This window comes from Oryx dammah, unplaced genomic scaffold, assembly GCF_014754425.2.
Source record: "Oryx dammah isolate SB20612 unplaced genomic scaffold, SCBI_Odam_1.1 HiC_scaffold_2, whole genome shotgun sequence".
Classification (NCBI taxonomy): Eukaryota; Metazoa; Chordata; class Mammalia; order Artiodactyla; family Bovidae; genus Oryx; species Oryx dammah.
Window position 1 is genome coordinate 90,124,683 of NW_024070186.1, and position 24,080 is coordinate 90,148,762.

Genomic DNA, 24,080 nt, shown 5'->3' on the forward strand with positions numbered 1-24,080 from the left:
TGAACTGATGGCCTCCAAAACATTTATAAGTATTTTATACCAGCATTATTCATAATAGCAAAATTGTAAAAATAAACAAAATATCTATCAACAATATAATGGATAAATAAATTGTGTATTCTAACAATGGGAAACTATTTAGAAGTGAAAAGTAGTAAATTACAGATTAATAAATTATAGGTACATGCAAAACCATAGAAGAATCTCAGTAACTCTTTTGCTTGCTAACCTTTTGCTTACTAATATTAAGCCAAAAAGACAAACTCAAAAAAACTGTACTATTATTTCCTTTATATAAATATTAAAAGAGGCAAAATCAGAATGCAGTGGAAGAAGTGAAGATGATGATTACCTCTGGAGAAGAGGAAGGAGGGAATGACTAAGAGGGATAATGAGGAGGACCTTCTGAAATGGTGTTAACTGATCTATAACTTGCCCAGAATAGTGGTTGCAAAGGTGTGTTTATAGTGTGATATTTCATTGAGCAATACACCTTTTATTTGTGCAGATTTCAGAATTGTTTTATACTCTAAATTTGGAAAAAGTCTAAAAGCTACTAAGAAAGGAAAAATAAAAATACTCTTCAGGCAAAACCAAAACAAATCTTTGTGCTAAATTTGGCTTGCAAGTAGCCAGTTTGTAATATTTGCTTTAGACCAGGGTTGGTAAATATGATATTCAGTTGGCCTCGAACTATATGGGTTACAGTAGCCTTTGATGGTATCGTAAATCTATTCCTGTAGAATTTAGAATAGTTGAATGTTGATTCTGGACGAGAACTTCTAGATCATTTGATCCACCGATTTTGCAAACTCTACTATCAGGCAGAGGCAACCCCTTAGATATTTCACAGAATAGTTTCTTAGAACACAGTTTAAAATCTACTGATCTAGTTTAACTCACTTTTACTACAAATAAAGAAACAGGCTTAGAGAGCATGTGTTACTACTGTTATAATTGTTTAGAGCTATTACCTCGTGGTAATGACCTGACATTCACTACCATTTGAAGGTACTGTGTTGCCCTGATGGAGAAGCCAAAAAAGGGGGAAAGTTACACATCTCAGAACCATGATTTTTGAAGTAGAGACTTCTATTCTGTCACCTGAGACGGTGGCAAAGCAAAGTTACTAAAGAGAAGCTGAGATGGAAGATGTGTTGGAAAGTGTTTCATTTAGGGACTGCCCTGGGGAATACCCTGATTGGTAGCAAATACATGGGGCATTCTCTGATCCAGCACACCCTTCAATTAGCTTCTCAGCTCTGGCTGCACATTAGAACCACCTGGGAACTTAAAAAAAACAAACAAAAACTGTTTCCTGGGCCTCCCTCATAGACTATTGAATCAGAGTCTGGAATGTGCTGCAAAGAACTGGATATTCTGACCCTTATTGAGTTTTACAGAGATGTGCATGGACTGAGCTCATTTTCTCAGAAGAGCTCTGAGTTTACACAGCAAACCGGGCCTTGACAAAAGAGAAGGAAACATGAGAGAGAGAGAGAGAGAGAGAGAGAGAGAGAGAGAGAGAAATCCCTCTCATGGTAGCAAAATTGTGGGCTTTCTGCCTTGGTTGCTATGACCTGAGGTTACATGGACCTCTTCTCTATGGCTCCAGCCTCAGGAATGCAGAACCCTTCTCCCCTCCTTAGAAGAAAATATTAAAGAACCAGATTCTTGACCTTTCAATGACAGGTGTGATTAAGAATGAGTTTCATGCTTTGGCAGAACATGGAGTCTATCCCTCTGCTCAGAATCGGCAAAGCCTGGCAGGACCCTTCTCTGAAGAAGGTCAGTCTTAAAGATGTGTTGGCTCTGTATTTCTCTGTCCAGTCAAGGGACCCTGACGTCTCCTAATCCGGCTTCTTCTCACCTTTGAACTGCAGAATGCCAGAGGTGGGAAGGACCAAGAAGGTTATCTTATGCAGTTTCCCATTTGACAGATAAAAACCTCTATGCCCAAAGTGATTTACATAGAGTAACACTGAATGCCAGTGGAAATGTCGTGACACAAACACTTGGTGTGATTCTACATCCAGTGCTCACTCTCTTTTTTCGTCTTGAAAGTAAATAACTCTTACAATACCAGTTATAAAAAATAATATAACTGGTACCACTTATACCACCTAAATGTAGCTGAGTTTACACTTTTAGCATATTTGTTTCAAATATTTTAAAAAATAAAATATCACAGATTCAGCTAAAGACCCTTCCATTTCTCTCCTCCCTCCCTCTCAGGAGTAACAATACCCTAACACTGGTGAATCCCATTCCCCTGAATGTTTTTATACTTTGTTCTACATATAAATGAATCTTCCATAACACTGCACAATATTATTTTGTGTCTTAATATTTGACAGAGAAGTATCTTGCAACTTCTTTATTTATATAGCATCTTGCAACTTCTTTATTTATATAGCATTATATTTTTAATGTTCACTTATGGTATATATCTAGTTAATTAATTTTAACAGTGCAATATTATCTCATTCCATTTATAAGCCCCATATTATTATTTCCCTCCAGTAGAAAGTTGTTTCCAAGTTTTGCAAAAATTGCTTTGCAATGAACACCCTTGCACATGTGTGCACAAAAGTTAGAATATCTGTGGAGTGGAGACCTAGAGGGGAATCACAAGATCCTAGGATATGTGCATCTTTAACTTTATGAGGTTTTGTCAAATTGTTCTCCGAAATAGTTAAACCAATTTACACTTCTCACATCTTTACCAATACTTGGTAGGTTTAGACTTTTACATTTTAACCAGTTTGTCATATGTGAAATAGCATTTGTTGTTTTAAATTTCCAATTTTTGATTACTTATTAAGTTGAGCATCTTTTAATATGTATAATACTATGTCAGTTCAGTTCAGTCACTCAGTCGTGGCCAACTCTTTGCGACCCCAGGGACTGCATCACCAACTCCCGGAGTTTACTCAAACTCATGTCCATTAAGTTGGTGATGCCATCCAACCATCTCACCCTCTGTCATCCCCTTCTCCTCCCACCTTCAATCTTTCCCAGCATCAAGGTCTTTTCCAGTGAGTCAGTTCTTTGCATTTGGTGGCCTAAGTATTGGAGTTTCAGCTTCAACATCAGTCCTTCCAATGAAGGACTAAGCCAGAATACTAAGAATACTAAGTCAGATTTCCTCTAATGTGCATGGGATTTGCAAGGTCTTCTCATTGCAGTGGCTTATTTTGTTGCAGAGCACGGGCCTAGGGTATGCAGGCTGCAGTAGTTGTGGCATGTGGGCTCAGTAGTTGCAGCTCCCGGGCTCAATAGTTGCAGCCTATGGGTTTAGTTGCTCCGAGGCATGTGAGATCTTCCTGAACTGGCATCGAACCCGTGTCTCCTACATTGGCAGGCAGATTCTTTATCACTAAGTCACCAGGGAAGCCCTGCAAATATATATTTTAAAGTCCTATTTTCCAAATGGATGTTGCTGGTTGTACAAGCACAAGTGACATGAATATACTGACATTGTTTCCAGCAACATTTCTTGTTAGTCCTTATAAATAATTTACAAATTCTCTTCAATGTTCTGTGTGGATAATCATAAAACTGTGAGTAACAACATCATTATTTTTCATTTTCAGGCTTTTACTTTTAATTTTCTTATTATACTAGTTATTCACGTGTGCATTCTCAGTCACTTCAGTCGTGTCTGACTGTTTGTGACCTTATGTTATGGACCATAGCCCAGTAGGCTCCTCTGTCCATGGGATTCTCTAGGCAAGAATACTGGAGTGGGTTGCTGTGCTCTCCTCCAGGGGATCTTCCCAACTCAGGGATCTACCTCCTGTCTCCTGCACTGCTGGCAGATTCTTTACGGCTGAGCCACCAAGGAAGCCCCATACTAGTTTTAATATCCTATAAAATGTTGAATAGGAGTGGTAATACGTTATTTGCTCTCAAACTCCTTTCACTAGATTGTACCACCTGCTGCTTTTAGCCCTGCTCCAAGATAAACTGTCTTGTTATATCCCACTAATCCAGATTTCTCAGTCTCTACTAGCCCAGACCTCCCTATACAGGTATGCAGCTTCTACTAACCTCATCTAATCAATCACACTTAATAAAGATGTCCAACCATCCACAGGAGTTTCATTTGGATAGTCAACTATTCTCTAGGGCGCAATGTGTCTGAAGTGACTCAAAACTTTTCTATATATCTATGTTCTTTAATATACCAGGTTTTCCTGGTGGCTCAGATAGTAAAGCGTCTGTCTACAATGTGAGAGACCTGGGTTCGATCCCTGGGTTGGGAAGATTCCCTGGAGAAGGAAATGGCAACCCACTCCAGTACTCTTGCCTTGAAACTCCCATGGACGGAGGAGCTTGATACAGGCTCCATGGGGTCGCAAAGAGTTGGGCACGACTGAGCGACTTCACTTTATGTTCTTTAAAGGTATCACTGTCCACCTAGGCTCAACAGTCAGAAACATATTCTTCTCTCAATTTCCACATCTAACTTATTAGCAATTTTGTCAATTCTATATTCTAAATATCTGCCAAAGTATTTTCTCCTCTCCTTTCCCAACACTAATGACTGGTTTAAGCCCTCATTGACTATAGTAACAGTTTCCTAACTGGTCTCCTTGCCTTTCATCTCAATTTTCACCTACCATTCTTTTTACTGCTGCCAAGTTTCTTTCTAAAGATAAACTTTAGATCTGATCATGCCTCACCCAGCTTGAAACCCTTCACTGTCTTCCTAGTGTCTATTACATGAAGTCTTAGTTCTCCAGCTGGTCATGCAAGGCCTTTTATTTACCCTGGCTAGCTCTCTAACATACTTTCCTACCAGTCCCCCACCTTGTTTTATAGTCTAGCAGAACTCAAGTGCTTATAATTAAGCTATGCTATTTCCTGGTCCCATGATTCTTGACGTGCTGATCCCTCTGCTTGGATTACTCTGGCAAAATTTTATTTGTTTTCAAACCCAGATTACATGTCACATCCTCCAAAAACTATGGATTAACAGCTCAACAAATATTTATTGAGCACTACCTATATGCTAGGTGTTATGCTATATGCTTGGCATATAAAATGAATGACACACTCCAAATGGTACAACATTAGTTAGCAACTTTCTTTTCTTACCATCCTTTAGCTTTAACTGTCTGAAGCATAATTTTTATTTACATGTTCTTTTCTTTTCTCCTTTCTTAATAAATATGCACATAGATGTATAAATATGACAATATTCTCAAACACAGAGGCATATGCATGTATGCACTCAGTATTGAGAATAGTCATGAATACAGTTTCAACTCAAAAGTACATTTATACATGGTGGGATCATAAGCTCAGTACTTTGTTTTAGAGCCTGGACTAGATGACACAAAGAAGCACAGTATGGCTAGAGCAGTAACGAAGGGAGTGCTCTGAAGATAGATTGCCTAAATTTGCATCTCAGCTCTGTTACTTACAAGCTGGGTGATCCTAGGTAAATAACTGTATCTTTGTGCCTCAAGTTCCTCAGCTATAAAGTGGGGACAATGACAGTCTTTGCCACATAGTATAGTTGAAAGAATTATTGAAGTTAAAATGAAAAGTGCTTAGAATACTGCCTAGCACAATGTAAGTGTTTAATAAATAGTAGCTATTATTATTTTGCAGATGAGGATACTTTTGTCTCAGTCACTATCAGCAGGTCAAGTGATTTTTTTACTTCTATATCTAGCCATGAAAGAACTATTTGTTGTTCTGAGACAAAGGTATACTCTTATGTAATCTTTATTGAATGAGTGGCACAAGGTGGCAAAATCATTGGCCCAGGAGAGCTCATGGCAGTGGAATAGGATTTTTCTTTGGAGCTAAATAGTTTAAGTGGAAAGAAACTATTCTTTCCACATAGAGTCAACTATACACACTGAGACACAAGTAAGTGAGAATGTATGATGGTATAATAGTTAAGATCACAAGGTCTGGAATCAGACTGCCTCACTGAGACTCAAAATTCCACCACTTACCAGCTTTGTCACCTTGGGAAAGTTACTTCTTTGTATCTCAGCTTCCACATCTGTAAAATGGGATTAATAATAAGTTTCTATTTCATACAGTTATTGTGAGAATTTAATGAGATAATCCATGTAAAGCACTTAGGACATTACTTGGTACATAATACTTAATAAGTGGTGAAGAAAAAAAGATATACCATAGTAGACCAAGGACCGTATAAAGTTAACGTAAGTGTTCACTCCAAGGGAAGCAATGGAGGTAGATGTTCAGTTGACCAAGTGATTCCCAAGAGAGAACAAGAAAATTTTTAAATTCTACTGCACTTGGCATAACTTTTGTTAAAGGTGTGTTTTTGTTGTTATTCCTATGGATATACATACATTCCTATGTATCCCCCAGTTATGTTTGGATTAGACCACCAGGCTTTCCCAAAACACATTCCATGGGACATCTGTCCTAAGATATGTATGAGAAAAAAGTTTTTATGGTTGAACAATGCTGGGAAATACTGTGTGACATATTCCCTGGGATATGCAAATGTGTAGTAGCAGCCCTAAGGGATTGACGGGGTCCTGAAAAAATGTTTCATTTAGCTTAATCCAGCATTTCTTGAATATATTTGATCAAAGAGCCCTTTCCCCCCATATACTATTTATTAACATTCCATGGAACTACTGTTCCATGGAGTAAATATGGAGAAATGCTGACTTCAATGAATATCAAAATGACCTTAATACTAAAGCAAGGGCTAAGTGAGGTAGGTTTAAGAAGAAGAGGGCTCATACGTTTTTAGAGTGGAATTGAAAATTTCCCTAGCACAATTCTCTAAGCCAGGAGACACACAATCCTTCAGGGTCACACACAGTAAAGCACCCACAGCGTTCCTGGGAGCATGTACAGGGTACCTGGGAGGTGGGGAGAATCCCTCACTCACATTGCATTCTGTTGCTCCTGCTATTCTGGGATCCCACTGTGGGCTTTTAAACATCCTGTACTATCTGCTTTTAGCCATGCACTTCCTGATTTTACTTCCTACTTTATAGAAGAGAAAAGGCTACAAGAAAAACATTTAAAGTGGAAAGGCCCTATTAGGGAACCAGAGGCCAGACCCAGGAGTAGAGGGGAAGGAGGAGAGTTGGAGAGAAGAGACTGGGTTGAAACCTCCAGTCAGATTCAGGAAAGGATGCTCCTCTGGGTGGAGGAGAGAGGAGGGACTCCAGTAGTGCCAGGAGAAGAGGAACCTTCCCAGCAAAGTAAAACATGAGATCTACTTTAGGAGAAATAACACTGACTTCTAAGGTTGGTGAGCAGAAGGGCAGTTCCCTGAGGGCAGAAGCCATCTTTAGTGGTAGTGTTGGTCACTCAGTCCTGTCTGACTCTTTGCAATCCCATGGACTATAGCCTTCCAGGTTCCTCTGTCCATGAAATTTTCCAGGCAAGAATCCTGGAGGGGATTGCCATTCCCTTCTCCAGGGGATCTTCCTAATCCAGGAATCGAACCCGGGTCTTGTGTATTGCAGGCAGTTTCTTTACAGTCTGAGCCACCAGGGAAGCCCAGAAAACCACGTTTAACAGATCTTTCTTTATAACTATTTTCTTCAGGTAAAAGGTGGTGGCTAGGAGAAAGGAGAATTGTGTTCTTTACATAATGAGGAGCACAGTGAGAAATCCCCAGTAAAGGAGAGGTGTATAAAATGGCTGTCCATTTGTATTGGCCAAAGTTTATGTTACTTTCCAAATTAATGTCATTGGTTGGCTGCTTCCTGAAGGCAAGCTGCCTTTCTCTCTGTTTTGCTTTATCCCTACAGTAGTTTCCTACCAGGGAAGGAGAGGCTGGGATTACATCCTAAGTGGCCTGATGCAAAGAAACTTAGAATCCGTGGCTGAGGTCTGCAAGGGGCTTCTGAGCTGCATGCAGGATGGCAAATAATAAAAAAAAGGCTAAACCAATATTAACGATGCCTAACTATGGGTGGTGGGAGCAGGACTTTTTTCTCACTTCCATTAATTCATATTTTCTAACTTTTCTGTCATGAACATCCTTTTCTTTTAAAGCTTGGAAGATTAAGTCTATTTCTCTAGTTCATACCCCGCATCTTTATTTCAAGAAAATCTGAACCATCATTGCATGTAAACTTCCTATAAGTGTGTTTTTAGCGGGGAAAAAAAGAATTTCCCCAGCATGTATGAGTGAATGGAAACATACGGCAGGAAATATTCCTTAAAAAGTTATATCCACAGAATTTTACAAACAGAGGGAGAAATTTGGTAGGCATAAGATTCCCCGAGAACTTCTGGAAATACACTAACAGGCTCCGTAGACAAAGCGGAGAGTGGCAGGAAACGCTGTTTCACTGAGGAGAAGCACCTGGCAGCCTGCCTGGGGGCGGAGGCAGGTATGAAAGGTGGCCGCGGGCGGGGGCCGGGGCGGAGCAGGAAGCCCCGGCGCTGGGAGCGGGAGGCGGAGCCGCGAGGAGCGCCCCAGGTGGGCAGGAGGCGGCGGTACCTGCCCCGGGCCCAGGGTCGGTCCAGCGGCCGCGCTGCGCCCAGTGAGGGCAAAGCGGAGGGATTCCTTGGAGAAGAGGTGCGTCGCGGCCGGGTCGCTGATGAAGAAACACACAGTGTCCCCGCAGTCCCTCAGCTGAAAGCGGCCGGAGAGCGCCGGCATGGGCCCCGAGCTGCCCGCACCTTGGCTGCTCCTCTTCACCTGGCTCCCAGCAGGTGAGCCATGGGAAAATGGGGCCTAGCCAGGCCCAAGGAGAGAGGAAGCCGTTGTCGCCTGGCCTAGCAGAGTGGGCCGCAGGCGGGACAGTGGAGGCCTGGGCCGCGCTCTGGTGGCTCTTGGCCTGGGCGCCAGGATGTGCGGAGACTGGATCGAGTTTCTGCCTGTGGGAACCTGTTTTCTTTTATTAGGTTAGGCCTTTACCAAACAGGTGCAACTAAGGAAGAAACTCAGAGCCTCTGGCCTCCTCCTGCTCCCTAGGCACTTCTTGGTCTCTAAAGCCGGAGTGATAGAGGCAGAAGCGCCCCTCTTTCAATTCCTAATTACTTTTTCATCTGATACTTGCCATAGGTTTTAGATACGGTGACAACCATATTAGCTCAGAAATACTTATTTCCTTCCTGAGAGGTATATGTATCCTCAGTATATGATGGAAAGTTCGATATGATTCAGAATCTATTAATATAATTTTATAGGATCGCAACAGGAGGTTCTTTGCTAACCATATTCAGTGTCACTTTTCTACGTTGTATCCGCTCACTTCCCTAACTTTACCCCATGATCATTGTCTCCCCATCAATTCTCATCCATCCACCATCTTTCATTTCCTTAACCTCCAGGCCAGTCCTCTGTGCTTTGAAAGCATGGTTTTGTGTGTCTCAGCGTATCAGTAGGGGAAATGGCAGGCTGTGATCTGCATGAGTGAAATCAGGTGGGAAGAACATAGTGAAAGAATGTGTAGGTTTTTTCAGCCCTTTTCAATTGAGATGTAGGTGTGACCTTGCAAACCGGAACCTGAGTTCCCTTGGAAGTTCTGCCCTGTTCTATTTCATTTTACCTTTTTTACTTCCCTCTTTTAGGAATAGCTGCCCTCTCACTTCTTAGTTGTCAGTGGGTGGTCAGCTCAGTTTGCTCACAGACCAGTTTGAGTCTTGTATTTCTCTGCAGGAAAAGATATAATATGAAGGTACAGGAAGAATTCCGTTTTTACAAGCTTGAGAGGACATGAAGATAGCTCAGATGTAATCAGATCTCATTCAGACAAGATTCTATAATTCTTTTCAAGCTTAATGCTGAGAATGAAAGGGAGGAAGAATTGCAAAAGGCTAGAAATCTGTTCTCCCTAAGGTCTTTTGACTTACCACATTTTCTGTAGAATGTGGGTCCTATAAATTGTCTGAAGCTGAGGAGGGTGAATGTTGGATGCTCATGATACACCAGGAAATGGACTGAACTGTACCGACATGGAAGTGCCCGAAATTCTACCAGAGCAGGCACCAGCTTAGACTGTGAAAACAAATTCGTAAAAATCCCACAGTTTTGCACAGACTTCTCTCCTGTGCCTCACGTGTTTAGCTCAAACTCCATAGCAGCTAGGGATTTCTGAAGCTGCTTGAGCTATCTTTTTAGGAAAGTTGAAGTCTACTTTCACTCTGGCCCTGGGCATGCCATCCCCAGAATTAGGACTTGTAGCCAGCAGTCATTTAGGAAAAAAGAATAAGGAAAGAAGCCTTACAGACAAAAATCCCATTAGGGTATAAACCTCAATCCTTAAATCACCAGCATATTTTAAAAGCTGTCCTGTTTTTGTGAGGAATATTGAACACTGAATATTTTTCAAATACAATTACCATAACCAAAGGGTATTCTTAAAGTAAACAGATTGCTAAATGGACAAAGTCTTCGGAAAGTAGAGCTCCATGTGTTCATGAACTAGCCATGCTGTGTGAGTAGCCAGGATGCTGGGGTGGTCAAATAATACAGACTGCCGTGTTTGCCTGGTATTCATTAAATGGAAGCCTACCTGCGTGACACATTTTAAAACCAGAGAATGCTAAACACGGAAAAGTTCTAAGTCCAGAAGAAATATAGTTTGCATTGTGATATGTACACACATATGAGATTTATAAAATAGGAACAAGAGGTATACACACACAAAAAAAAAAAACCAGTCACCATGTTGGATTAAAAGTCTCAAGTTAATATTGCTTTAGTAACATTTAAATTCATAGAAAGTAACCCCCAAGTTAGCAGCATTAAATAAATCTGGATTTAAAAACAAATCCAGTAAACTGATTTTTTTTCAAGATCCACTGCAAACTGAGGTATGAACTTTGGAAAACCCTGCACTAGAATGTATTCATTTTGGTCTGTCACCTTTTTGTCTTCTGTTTCTAAAGAAGAGGCAGCCCAGCCCTCTGATTAGCATCCAAGTTTCTGAAGTTACAAAGTGTGGATCAGTAATGAGATTATGTCAGCTGTGGGTACACTGGGTGGTCAGTGTGGCTTGGCCTCTGACGAAGACTCTGAGGTCAGGAAGTCCTGTGAAGTTACCATAGTCTTTATGTTTGGAGCTGTGGCGAGATCAGAGGGTTTGTGTGTGTAATTCTCCAAACCTTTTTTCTTTAAAAAGAAAGAAATTTTTATCACACAAGTAATTATTTGCTTCTTAAAACAGACTATTAAGTTCCTGCAACCCTTTGCATTAATGGCTAATAGCACTTGTTATCATCATCCAACCTCAAAGTTTATTCCTGGAAAGAAAAGTTAGTTTCCGCCCCCCAGATTCTAAAAGGTTGTGTATCATTTGTGCTTTTGTGAATTTTTAAAAAGATCTTAGAGGGGTGTTAACTTATAGATCCATGTAGCTATCAACTTGTGTTACCATTCTTTGGGAAATCAGACAGCTGACTTCTAAAGAACAAGATTCTTAGCATCTAAACCATTAGCTTTCATTTGGTGGTGGTTGTGAAGGTTGGGATCATACTGAAGACCTAATACACCTTGTGAAGTTTCTCAGTCGTGTCTGACTCTTTGCAACCCCATGGACTATAGCCTGCCAGCCTCCTCTGTTCATGGGGTTTTCCAGGCACGAATACTGGAGAGGGTTGCCATTTCCTTCTCCAGGGGATCTTCCTGACCCAGGGATTGAACCCAGGTTTTCAGTACTGCCGGCAGACTCGTTACCACCCGGGAAGCCCTAGTACGCCTTGGTCCCTGATATAGTAAATAGTAAAGTGGAGCTTCTCAGGTGGTGGATAAGGGACTGCCTACTGCTCCTTTCCCTTGCCCCACCCCTCACCTCCTGTGAGCCTCCCTGAAGTACCTCTCAGAATGCAGTGCTCTGGGAACACAAGTAGAAATCACCCCCAGTCCTTGTCTTCCCCTCCCAGCCAATTTTACAGATAAGTAAATCTGTGCAGAGAAGTCAGGTGTCTAAGGTTGACACAGTGGAGTTGGCTTGAGGGCTGGGATGAGGATCCTGGCATCCTCACTCTTAGTGCATTGCTCTTTCATCTATTTCATGCCATGGAGCAGGTTTGTTCTGTCTCACTGAATCCTGGTAGAAATGGAAATCGACTACCTCTGGGATGTCTGCGTGTATGCATGCTAAGTCACTGTAGTCCTGTCCAACTCTGTGACCCTTTGGACCAGGCTCCTCTGTCCATGGGATTCTGTAGGCAAAATTACTGGAGTGGGTTGCCATGTCCTCCTCCAGGCGATCTTGCCAACCCAGGAATCGAACCCATGTCTCTTATGTCTCCTGCACTGGCAGGTGGTTCTTTACGACTGGCGCCACCTGGGAAGCCCCTGGGATGTCTAACCAGATGTTAATTATTAAACATCTTGCCCCAACAGCAATGCAGTGGGATGAGATGGTGGGTAATTACTGTACTGTTTGCCTGGGTTTCTTTCAGCCTAATACTTTCATTACTTGCAGTCCTTAGGGGAGAAATAAAATTGTGTGTTTTAAGAATTAAAAAGGCTGATCATGTCTTTCTCTGGTACTCATTTTTAGATCTTCCAAAATACAAATCTTAGGTGGTGTCAAGGAAAGGATTTGACACTTTCTTCTTTTCCCAAACCCAGTATCATGTTCTGTTGCTTAATCTCAGCAGCGTAACCATCTCCTTACCTCTAGGCCTGCTACTACTTTGGCTAGTTCCAACCATTCTCCACACAGATGATAGGTTAACCAATCTGGGTTAATTTTTCCCACCTTCACTTTAGTGGGCTTCCCAGGTGGCACTAGTGGTAAAGAATCCATCTGCCAATGCACGAGACATAAGAGACAAGGGCTCCATCCCTGGTTCAGGAAGATTCCCCAGAGTAGGAAGTGACAATCCACTCCAGTATTCTTGCCTGGAAAATTCCTTGGGCAGAGGAGCCTGGCAGACTGCAGTCCATAGGGTTGCAAAGAGTCGGATATGACTGAAGCAACTTATAGCACGTATGCACCTTCACTTTAATGCTCTAAGAACCTCTACTAGATCCCCATAGTCTGTATGAGTGGATTAAAGCTCTTTGGAATTCAAGACCCACTCATTCTGGCCTCACTAACTTGGGCAGCTATGTCTCCACTGCTATGAGCATCCTCTTGTACCCTTCCCACCCCCAACATACTCTCTTCTTCCTTGCTTTTTGCTTCTTCCTTGCTTTTTGTCTGGCCATATTACAAATGGTTAGCTGTAACCGTTTATTTTCTGTACTTTCAGAGCACTTAAAATTTGTTCCAGGCAGTTTACCCTTTCTTGTATGAATTTGTTTATTTGCCAGATGTTTAATGTATACCATGTGCCAGACATGCTCTCAAACAAAAGTAGACATGGCCTTGGACTCCATGGTATTCATGGTCTGAAGGACAAACAAAGAAATGTAGAAATACAGCTATGACAGGGACCATGAGAAAGAGATACAAGGTACAACAAGAGGTTGTAATAGATGGATTTTGCTCATTCGGGAGGCCCTCTCTGGAGAAATGATACTTGAGTTGAGAGCTGAGGTGTAATCATCCCAGACAAATGAATAGCATGTGCAAGGCTGCTGAATAGGAGCTCAGTGAGAATGAGGGATGGCAAGAATGTCACCATGACTCAGAGGAGGAAGCCTTTCCATGTGGTGGAAAGGAGGCAGGGGTTGGTAGGACCAGATAGTGTGGTCTCATGGATCATGATAGGAGGCTTTGTATTTATCCTGAGAACAATGGACAGCTTTTGGAGAGTTTTAAAGAGAAAGATTTGGGAGATGGACAGCAGTGTGCTATCCACATGAAGGAAAACCAGAGTGTGTGCAGGTACCAGTTAACTGAAGCAGTATCCAGGCTTGAAGTGATGGAGTTTGTGCTGGGGTGATGGTGAAAATGGAGAGAGAGGGATCCCAGAAATAGGGAGATAAATAAACCCAATTTGATAATAGATTTTGTATGGAGTGTGAGGGAGAAAGAGATGTCAAGGACAATACCTAGTTTTCAGTCTTGCCCATTGACTGAGATGGGAAATAGGGAAGAACCCAAATTTGGATAGGAGGAGGAAGATTTAGATTTGGGGCCCAACTTAGATTCTGAAACAGCCAAGAAGAGCTATGAGGAGGATTTGAGCCTGGATGTCTGTCTTGGCTCTTATTGTAGAGTAATAGGACTTGTTATACAAAGCTCTACCAGTTTCTAAGCATCCTATAAAGCTTAGCCATGACCAGATGTACCTGGTTTATGTGTTTACTTGTTTATTATTGACTTGCCCACCAAGAGTATAAGTTTCAAGAGTTCAGGGACCTTGTCTCTCTTATCAGCCACTTTACCCCTATCATCTGGAACAGCGCTTGTCTCATAGTAGGTATTCAATAAGTGAGTGAGTGAGTGAGTGACCTCTGGAGGCCCAGGGCACACAGAAATTTGTCATTCTGGTGAGACTTAAATTTGCATGTGCTCTGAGATTAGCATGTGGGTACACGATTGAGTCACTGGCCTGAGCGAATGACTTTGGGAAACCCCACACATCTGCCTCTCAGGGCTTGTTGTCCTCTACTCATAATAACTAAAGGATACCAAATTCAAACCCCCTGAGAAGCTATTTTTTTCACTTAGTAGGTTATCAAAATTTTTTTTAAGATTGATATTCTCCCCTGTTGGAAAGATTGTGGTGAAACATGGGAGTGTCACACACTGTTCATGGGACTATAAATTTCTTTACTGAATTATTTATTAAAAGCCTCATCCCCTTTGACCTAGCAATCTCACTTTGAGAAATACATCCTACTGGAATAAAAAAGCACATTTGTGAAGAGATACCTAATATAACATAAAGGTATTCACTTCAATAAATTATTTTGGCATTGTTTGTGATAATGAAAATTTAGAAACAACCTAAATGCCCATCATTAGCAAAAGGGATAAATTATTGTTCCTCCATGTAGTGAATTTTCACGCAGTCACTAAAAAAATTATATCTATTTATATTGATAAAGAATATAATGATATTTCATTACTTTGAAGAAAAAACAAAATTGTGAGTCAATGCACATAATATGATTAATTAAAAAAAAAACAATGTAGGAAAAGATGTGGAGGATAGACACCAAATTATGGTGCTTCTGGAGACTAGAGTTCATGGTGAGCAAGGAGGAACTTTTTACTTTATACCCTTCTCTATTGTTTAAGTTTCTTATTATTTATCTTATAAAGAAAAAAAAGAAAAAAGGGATTTCTCTACAAAATGATTGAAGTAAATTTGTAAATGTCCCTTAAAGGGTTAAACCTCTGCCTACGAAAACTTACCTAGGAAACTTACCTAGAAGGCAAGTGGTACAGTGGAAATTGTAGGATTTGGGATTTTAGAGGTATAAGCATAAATTTAGTCTTGCTGTTTATTAGCTGTGTGACTTCAACCCAGTTATTTAATCTACCTGAGGATTTTCCTCATCTATGAAACTGAGATGAAAAGAAGGCTGATCTCATGGGGATTTGCCAAGGTTAAGTGGCATGCTGTATAATAAACCCCCAGTACCATGCTGAGTAGTTACCATTTTCCTCCCCAGGGCAGGCTTCTGCCACTCCAAGCCCAACATTGCTAAGTGCACCCAGATCTTTGTTAACCACGTAACGCGTAGACGTAATCCCTTCTCCATCCCAACTGGTTTCTTCTCCCCTTTTCTCCTGCCCTAGCTCTCTCTGTCCCTTAACTCTTGTCCATGCATTGCCAGGCTCTCTTCCTCTGGATTCTTTTCCTGTTTGCACTGTTATCTAAGGAAATATGACAAGTACCGATGGTAAATATACTTGGGGAGATAGCTTGCCCTGACATAAACTCTGATAGGATTAAATCTGTGTACTTTTGTTAACCTGCTGAGTGGAGCAGAGGTCCCTGGGTGCCTGAAAAACAGGAATCAAGACCTTCCATCAAGGCAGCAGTAGGCTACTGCCCCTTGCTGGGAAAGACTTTGCTCTCTGCCCTGCCTGCCACTCCCTTCCAAGCAAGACCCTTCGTGTGAAAAGGAGGGGAAATGCCAACCAGTCCCCTGAAAATGATTTTTAGTTAAAAAAAATTTTTTTACCTAGATCCCGATGCTGTATGGATAATAATTTCTAGAAACTTATTAAACATCTTTCCCACTCTACTACATGGGGAAAACAGGCTGAATAAATAAATGTGCAAAGATATGCATCTATTTGGGAACACATGGCTTTGAGTTGTAAAGATACTCTTCATTCTTTGGTATATTCTCTTTCCACCTTAACACAGAATGATAGTCCCCACTCTGCGCATCAGCGTAGTCTTGGAAAGTACCTCATGGCGGGAAACCAAGAATCCCCTTCCCCTTCTCTCCTTGCCATGGGCTCTGTTATCTCATCTGAAGTCACCTTTCCACCCTTACATGACAGATCCCTCTTCCTCTTTCACAGAGGAGACCAGCTGAATGGGTTTGCCAGGTAAGACACAGCTTTAAAAGCTTTTAATACAGTAACTCATTTTGCAAAAAGAAGGCAATAATGACTGCTTACATTTGTATTTTTTTAATTCTTTCAAAAATGCTTTTGCATGCTATTCTCAGTTCATCTCAACCTCTTAAAATGGGCAAGATAAAAAATGATACAAATAATAGCTGACATTTATCAAGTGTCTATTATGTGCCATGCTCTTTGCTAAATGCTGGACATATTTATCTCCTTTAGTCCTCACTATTACTTTATTGAACACATATTATCATCATCCTAATTTTGCATGTAGAGAAACCACCTTAGTTTGGAAATAACTTTTCAGGTCTTTCAGCTAGTGGGGGAGTGGAAGCAAAATTTGAACCCAGAAAATCAGTCCCAGAATTTAAAGAGAAAATTATAGAGACAACTAGGAAATTCGATGGTGATGAATTGGGGAGAAGGCTATGTCACATGCTGAAGAGAATGAGAACAGAAAATCTAAGAATTTGATAACTCAATAGAACTAAATTTAAACGAGCAAAGATGCAACCAGGACATGTATAAATGGAACACTTATCTTTTTTAATCTCTTCATATTTTCAGCCCAGATTCTGCTGCCCTTAGTCTTTTCTTGAAAACTTTACCTGCTTGGTAGCGTGCATGCCCAATGTGGTTAGTTTTACAGAGAAATTAGAGGCTAAAGGAGAAGATGGGAGGTTTCTGACTTTGAAATGGGCTGTCTTGCTACTTCCCTCCACTTCCTCCCAATCTGGAAATTCCTCCTGCTTTTTGAGAGTCCAGTTCCTGACTTCTGCTTGGAAGGTCAGGCTTGCTTGCTTGGGAAAGATTGAGTTTTGTTGTGAGCAAGACTCCAGTTCAAAATACTGAGGCTGAGAGGGCTTGGCTTATTATAGTCTCTGAACTTTTGCCCACAGCTATGGCCAGGACTGACCCCACCCTAGGGGTCTTTGTGAGGACTGGAGACAAGTGTATGTTTATCACGTGGCACACAGTAGATGCTGAGCTCCAGAGTAGCAGCTGAGAAGAAGGGAGAAAGGTTTGCTGGTCGCTCAGTACCTTTGTCCTGAGAGATGCCCTCGCTCTCCATGTTGGGCTGGGCAAGGGGTGAAGGTCTGGGAACTGTGCAGGGTGCTGTGGGGCTAACAGACCCCTGGAGGGAGTGTGAGTGCGATATGGTCAAATACATGGCAACCTGGCATAATTAAAGGCTTGAAATTCACTTAAGGGATGAAATTAAAGAAAGGATAAAAGAGCAGCAAAGCCAGTTCTGACGGTAAAGGTGAGTCATGTCACCCCACGTGTGGTTTGTCCATAATAAGGGCATTCATGGAAGAGACGCTGAGTGAACATTTGGTAATGAAGGTGATCACCCTTGTCCCCATTCTTCTGCCTCAGGGTGTCAGATTCAACTATCTTCAAAGTTACCCCAGAGTAATTTCTGGCTCCAACCAAATACTTGTCTCTGACTCCCGGCACACCTGTACTATCCACCCCGCCCCCCGCATATATTCCACCTCTGTACAAATAAAGTTGACTGGAGTCCTTTGAACAAGCTGTTGTTTGTATCAGATTACCATTCGACAAAATCAAGGACACGTAGTTTACTAATGACGGTATTAGAGTAACTGCTGCCTGTAGTATATTAATTATTGCCTGTGTAGCTTGGCCCCATGCTCTGATTATTTGCAAGCTATCGAATACCAGACATCTTCCTCTATTTAAAGAACAGCCCGATTCTGCTCCACCTTAGGAAATGAATGACCACAGACAAGCCTCTTGCCTTGTCCAACCTCAGGTTTGCTGTGCATGCAGTGGCACAGCTTGTCTCTCCCCAGGGCTCATAAGATAGTAGAAGGAAATATATGAAAGTGCTCTGTGAGTCTAGGATTTTGTTTAGATTGCCAGTCAGTGTTTTTTCTCTCTATTTCAATCAGTGCATGTTACTGATCAAAATAAACTAATGTTGACAATGTCATCCTATTTGTTGTCAGATCTTACTGCAGCTCCTTCTGCTGTTCAGTTAAAGCTGTGTTGGGTAAAAGCTCCAAGGTTTAATCCAGGTCAGTTCTGGAAAAAAAGAGGTGGTGAAGGTGGAGAAGCAAAAGTAAAAAATCAGATTATGAAATAATCCATGTTAAGCTTCAGATACTAGTCATTAGCTCTTGATTCTTATTGGACTGACTTCTAGGAATCCTACAGGTAGTAGAGACAGCAACTCTTTCCACCGCCCACCCCCCCCACCACAAGCTCCTCAAGGCTTATTTTCAAAATGATGTTCTTTTCCATTCACAGCTAAATAAGGAAGTCATCCATCTTCCTAAAAACACCACTTTCACCTTATTATTCTTTTTCAGAAAAACCTTCAGTGGTTATCCATTAACTAGAAACAGATTCTGCAGTGCAGTTTACACACCACCCCATTTGCCTACTCCCACTCCCCACCATCATCTCACATTATTTATCGTCTGTCTTCGTAAAGCCAGAGGCCCCAGCTGAACTGGTTCCTTCAGATTCCCCAAGGAACGGCCTCTTCATGATAAGTGCCTTTGCTCACTCCTTTCTTCCATCCTGACTCAATGAGTCTCTCTGCCCTTTTCCTGTTTTTCACATATCATCTTAATCCTACCTTGGTTTTAGAATCTAGCTTAACTCTCTCTTCCTTCTGTGATGGTTCCCCACCCACAGGTCTCCCCCTACACTTCTGCAGACCCTCTCTAGCATGGCTGTCACTGGCACATCCTCATTACAGCTCAGCCCTGAAGAGGGCTCAGGTCATTTCTGGCAACCAGAGTCTGTCCCAAGCAGCACAGCATCTTGCTGTCTCTCTGTGGACATGAGAAAAGTGGATGCTGATCCCATCATAAACCATAGTGTTCTGTATTAGGGTTGTGTCTAGAAGGTGAGGCAGGACCCAGCATCATGCTCATGGTTCTGGCCATTGAGCCAGGCCCACTCAGCAGCTCTGAAAGGTGGGGGGTGACCGTTTTGTTTGTAGGAGTAACTCAGTCAAAATGAACACAGCTCCACTTGAGAACTCTATTGGAGAGACTTGTAACTTAAACCCCTTTCTCCATGGCCCTCAGAATAAGGGGAAAAGGAAAAAGACTCATACATTGTCACCGACATGGCAGCATATATGCCAGCACCTTGCCAGTTACCATGGCAGGTGCCAGAAGTGTGGATTAGTTCACTGCATTCTTACAAGGACCTGATGAGGTTAGTACTTATACAATCTCTGTTCATAGCTGAGGAAACACAAGCTCAGAGAGAGTAAATAACTTCTCCACTGTCCAAGTGAGTAGTTCAGTTAGATTTGAACCCAACTGTATCTGAGTCCAAAGCCTGGGTTTAGTTTAGGTAGTCTATACCAGTGGTCCTCAAAGTACGGTGCCCAGAGAAGTAGTATCAGAATCTCCTGGAAATTTATTAGATGTAAGTTCTTGGGTCCCACCCAAATCCTACTGAATTAGAAACTCCTGCTGACAGTGATCTGGGCTGTCACAGGTCCTCTTGGTGATGTATGCTCAAGTTTGAGTACTATTTCTCCACATTAAACCTGCTATAAGAAGGCCCCTATAACTGGGCCTAGAATCCATATTGACACAGGAACATCTGACGATGCTGGCAATGTGTGGACCTCTGACCATGTCAAAGTCCTACCTGACATTTCTGTGCCACCTGGTTCCTCATCAACACAGACTTGGAGCTTTAAGTATATCTGTAGATTTAGGAAGGTAAGGGGAGAAAGTTTTTAAAAGTAAAAGAAAAATTGTTAGTTCCTTGAAATCTTTGGTGAAAAAAAATTGTCAGTCTGATCATTTTTTTAAAAATTTGTTTTGTGCTTATGTTGGACCAGTTGTACTGCCAATTTTCACTGTCATTCATTCCATCATGTATGCAACATGAATGAACATACATTTGTTGGGTGCTAAGGGCTTCACGATGGTGTGATCACTTACCTAGAGCCAGACATCCTGGAATGTGAAGTCAAGTGGGCCTTAGAAAGCATCACTATGAACAAAGCTAGTGGAGGTGATGGAATTCTAGTGGAGCTATTTCAAATCCTGAAAGATGATGCTGTGAAAGTGCTACACTCAATATGCCAGCAAATTTGGAAAACTCAGCAGTGGCCACAGGACTGGAAAAGGTCAGTTTTCATTCCAATCCCAAAGAAAGGCAATGCCAAAGAATGTTCAAACTACAGCACAATTGCACTCATCTCACACACTAGTAAAATAATGCTCAAAATTCTCCAAGCCAGGCTTCAGCAATGTGTGAACTGTGAACTTCCAGATGTTCAAGCTGGTTTTAGAAAAGGCAGAGGAACCAGAAATCAAAATTGCCAACATCTGGTGGATCATGGAAAAAGCAAGAGAGTTCCAGAAAAACATCTATTTCTGCTTTATTGACTATGCCAAAGCCTTTGACTGTGTGGATCACAATAAACTGTGGACAGTTCTTCAAGAGATGGAAATACAGACCACCTGACCTGCCTCTTGAGAAACCTATATACAGGTCAGGAAGCAACAGTTAGATCTGGGCGTGGAACAAGAGACTGGTTCCAAATAGGAAAAGGAGTATGTCAGGCTGTATATTGTCACCCTGCTTATTTAACTTATATGCGAGTACATCATGAGAAACACTGGGCTGGAAGAAGCACAAGCTGGAATCAAGATTGGCGGGAGAAATAGCAATCACCTCAGATATGCAGATGACACCACCCATATGGCAGAAAGTGAAGAGGAACTAAAAAGCCTCTTGATGAAAGTGAAAGAGGAGAGTGAAAAAGTTGACTTAAAGCTCAACATTTAGAAAACGAAGATCATGGCATCTGGTCCCATCACTTCATGGGACATAGATGGGGAAACAGTGGAAACAGTGTCAGACTTCATTTTTTGGGCTGCAAAATCACTGCAGATGGTGACTGCAGCCATGAAATTAAAAGATGCTTACTCCTTGGAAGAAAAGTTATGACCAACCTAGATAGCATGTTGAAGAGCAGAGACATTACTTTGCCAACAAAGGTCCATCTAGTCAAGGCTATGGTTTTCCCAGTGGTCATGTATGGATGTGAGAGTTGCACTGTGAAGAAAGCTGAGGGCTGAAGAATCGATGCTTTTGAACTGTGGTGTTGGAGAAGACTCTTGAGAGTCGCTTGGACTGCAAGGAGATCACCCCTGGGATTTCTTTGGAAGGAATGATGCTGAAGCTGAAACTCCAGTACCTTGGACACCTCATGTGAAGAGTTGACTCATTGGAAAAGACTCTGATGCTGGGAGGGATTGGGGGCAGGAGGAGAAGGGGACGACAGAGGATGAGATGGCTGGATGGCATCACAGACTCGATGGACGTGAGTCTGAGTGAACTCCGGGAGTTGGTAATGGACAGGGAGGCCTGGCGTGCTGTGATTCATGGGGTCGCAAAGAGTCAGACATGACTGAGTGACTGAACTGAACTGAACAGAAGAGCTTCCTGGTGGCTCAGAAGGTAAAGATTCTGCCTGCAGTGTGGGAGATCTGGGTTTGATCCCTGGGTTTGGAAGATCCCCTGGAGACGGGCACCGATCCAGTATTCTGGCCTGGAGAATTCCATGGACAGAGGAGCCTGGCAGGCTACAGTTCATGGGGTTGCAAAGAGTTGGACACAACTGAGTGACTTCAGTTTTTAAGGAGGTGACAGGTGCCAATATGAGGCTCTTGTGTTTGAACAGTGAGCCAGAAGCAAGCCCAGTAGGCCTTCTCCAAGCCTACAGTAGTCAGACCCTCCCCAAGAACTGTGAAAAGTGCTGCCAGAGGTAGGACAGGGCACTTTGGGAAAACAGAGGAAGTCTCCTCTTCCAGACTCTAGTCAGAGGAGGCAAGGGTACAGCTGAAAACCTAAGAAATAAATCTTGCTCAGCCTGGTGAAGGGAGTGGAGTGGCAACTGGTGATGTGGAAGAGTGCTCCAGCCAAGAGATGTACACCTGGGATGACCTGGGGAAGACATCGATCCTAGCACGAGAAGGACAGAGGCAAGGCTAGAGTGCCCAAAGCCCTCTGTCAGGGTGGGGCATGAAGGGAGATGAGGCCCCAGAGAAAGGCTGAAAGCAGACCTGACTGGTCTCCTAGGCCAGGGTGCAGAGGGTGAACTTTATCCTTAGGGAAGTGGGAAAACATTTTACCAGGAGAAGTAACATGAAAAAATATCTACACCAGCAAAGTCATTCTTTTATGGCCTTCTTTTTATCATTGTTGGATGTGTCATCACTCCATATGGACTATAGCCAACTTAGGAGTCATGATTCTTCCTCTTTTTTTCCCCTCCATCTCCTCCAGGGTGTCTGTGCAATATCCACCACAACCCCTCCCAGGCTGAGTAAGACAATTGCCTATGAGCTGCTCCCAACCAGCCAGGCAGTGTGTTTGCTTATGGGCATTGCTTTTCTTGCCCCATGAATATAAGGAAGTCACCCCGTAGAGTCCTGGTCTGCCTTCAGCATTGCCTTCTGCTCTTGGCTGCAGGCTGCACGTCCTTGCTGGTGACGGTCCAGCACACGGAGCGCTATGTCACCCTGTTTGCCTCGGTCATCCTCAAATGTGACTACACCACCTCTGCCCAGCTCCAGGATGTGGTGGTGACGTGGCGCTTCAAGTCCTTCTGCAAGGACCCCATCTTTGACTACTACTCTGCATGTGAGTGCCCTCCTCCCCACTCTTGCCCCCAACTCTCCCAAGGCCCCCCACTCTCACAGAGGGTGAATTACTGCCATTAGGGTGTAGGAATTATTTAGGATCACAAATCCTTATAGTGAGAAGAAGCCAGAAAGATTGCTTATTGCAGTTCCCTCATTTTATGGATAAGCTGAGGCCAAGTAGATGACATAACTTATTCAGGGTCACATACCATTAATTTATTTTAAAATTTCTGTTCCACTTTGTTCTAAAAAGAATGAAGGCAGCTTAGACATTAAGTAAAAGGGCAGAGCAAGTCCTGCATCCTAGTTAATGTCTGGTGCACTCGTATCCCCCACCCCACCCACTAGCCACAGGATGAATGAGGAACGGTCATTTGTGAGCCTCCCGCCCACTGCCACATCCCCTTCTAGGGCCAGCCATCCTGTAGACAGTCATGCCTCTCTTAGTGACTGGGAGCACACTGGCCACAGGTAGCCTGTTCATTGTGGGCATCTCTGAATGCTGCGCTGCTCTCCCCTACACTTAGCCAAGTTCTCCCTCTCGGTGACAACTGCCCAACTCATGTCAGTCTTGCTGTCTTGAACTTAAGTCCTTCTCTCACTGCCCACCTCTGCCTCTCTCGAGAAACAGAAGAGCCCAGACTCCCACCACCGGCCTGGGACAATTGACCTTTAGAAATCTGGAGAATAGAAGTAGACCCTGTTCACCCTGAGCTTCCCAAGATGAGACAAAGGAGGGGGAGACATCAGCTTTACCATATTTAGCCCCAACTAGTATCTTGCAATATGAGCTCCAAAACCTAACTTACTGAGCCACCCACAGAGCCTCACCTTGTTCCCAGAACACCCCCTTTCTAAATTGAAGCACTGTTTCCTGGGGGCTATTCTTAAAATGCCTGCATTAAGTGGGAAGGTAGGAGGGACCAGGTAGAAGGCATTTATCATCAGTAGATTTAACAGCTCTCAATACTTTTATTGAGAGGTCAGGTTAGAGGAACCATTTGGG

The 24,080-nt window shown here is 42.6% G+C and overlaps 1 protein-coding gene across 1 annotated transcript in view; it reads left to right on the forward strand.

The window, feature by feature from the left end:
* The first annotated feature begins 8,505 nt into the window (after positions 1-8,505).
* Positions 8,506-24,080, forward strand: part of ILDR1 (immunoglobulin like domain containing receptor 1) — a 34,235-nt gene continuing 18,660 nt past the window's right edge. The window contains exons 1-2 of the mRNA XM_040250823.1: positions 8,506-8,685; positions 22,902-23,072. Coding sequence (XP_040106757.1) covers positions 8,631-8,685; positions 22,902-23,072 — 226 coding nt within the window. The 5' untranslated portion in view covers positions 8,506-8,630. The remainder of the gene's footprint in view (positions 8,686-22,901; positions 23,073-24,080) is intronic.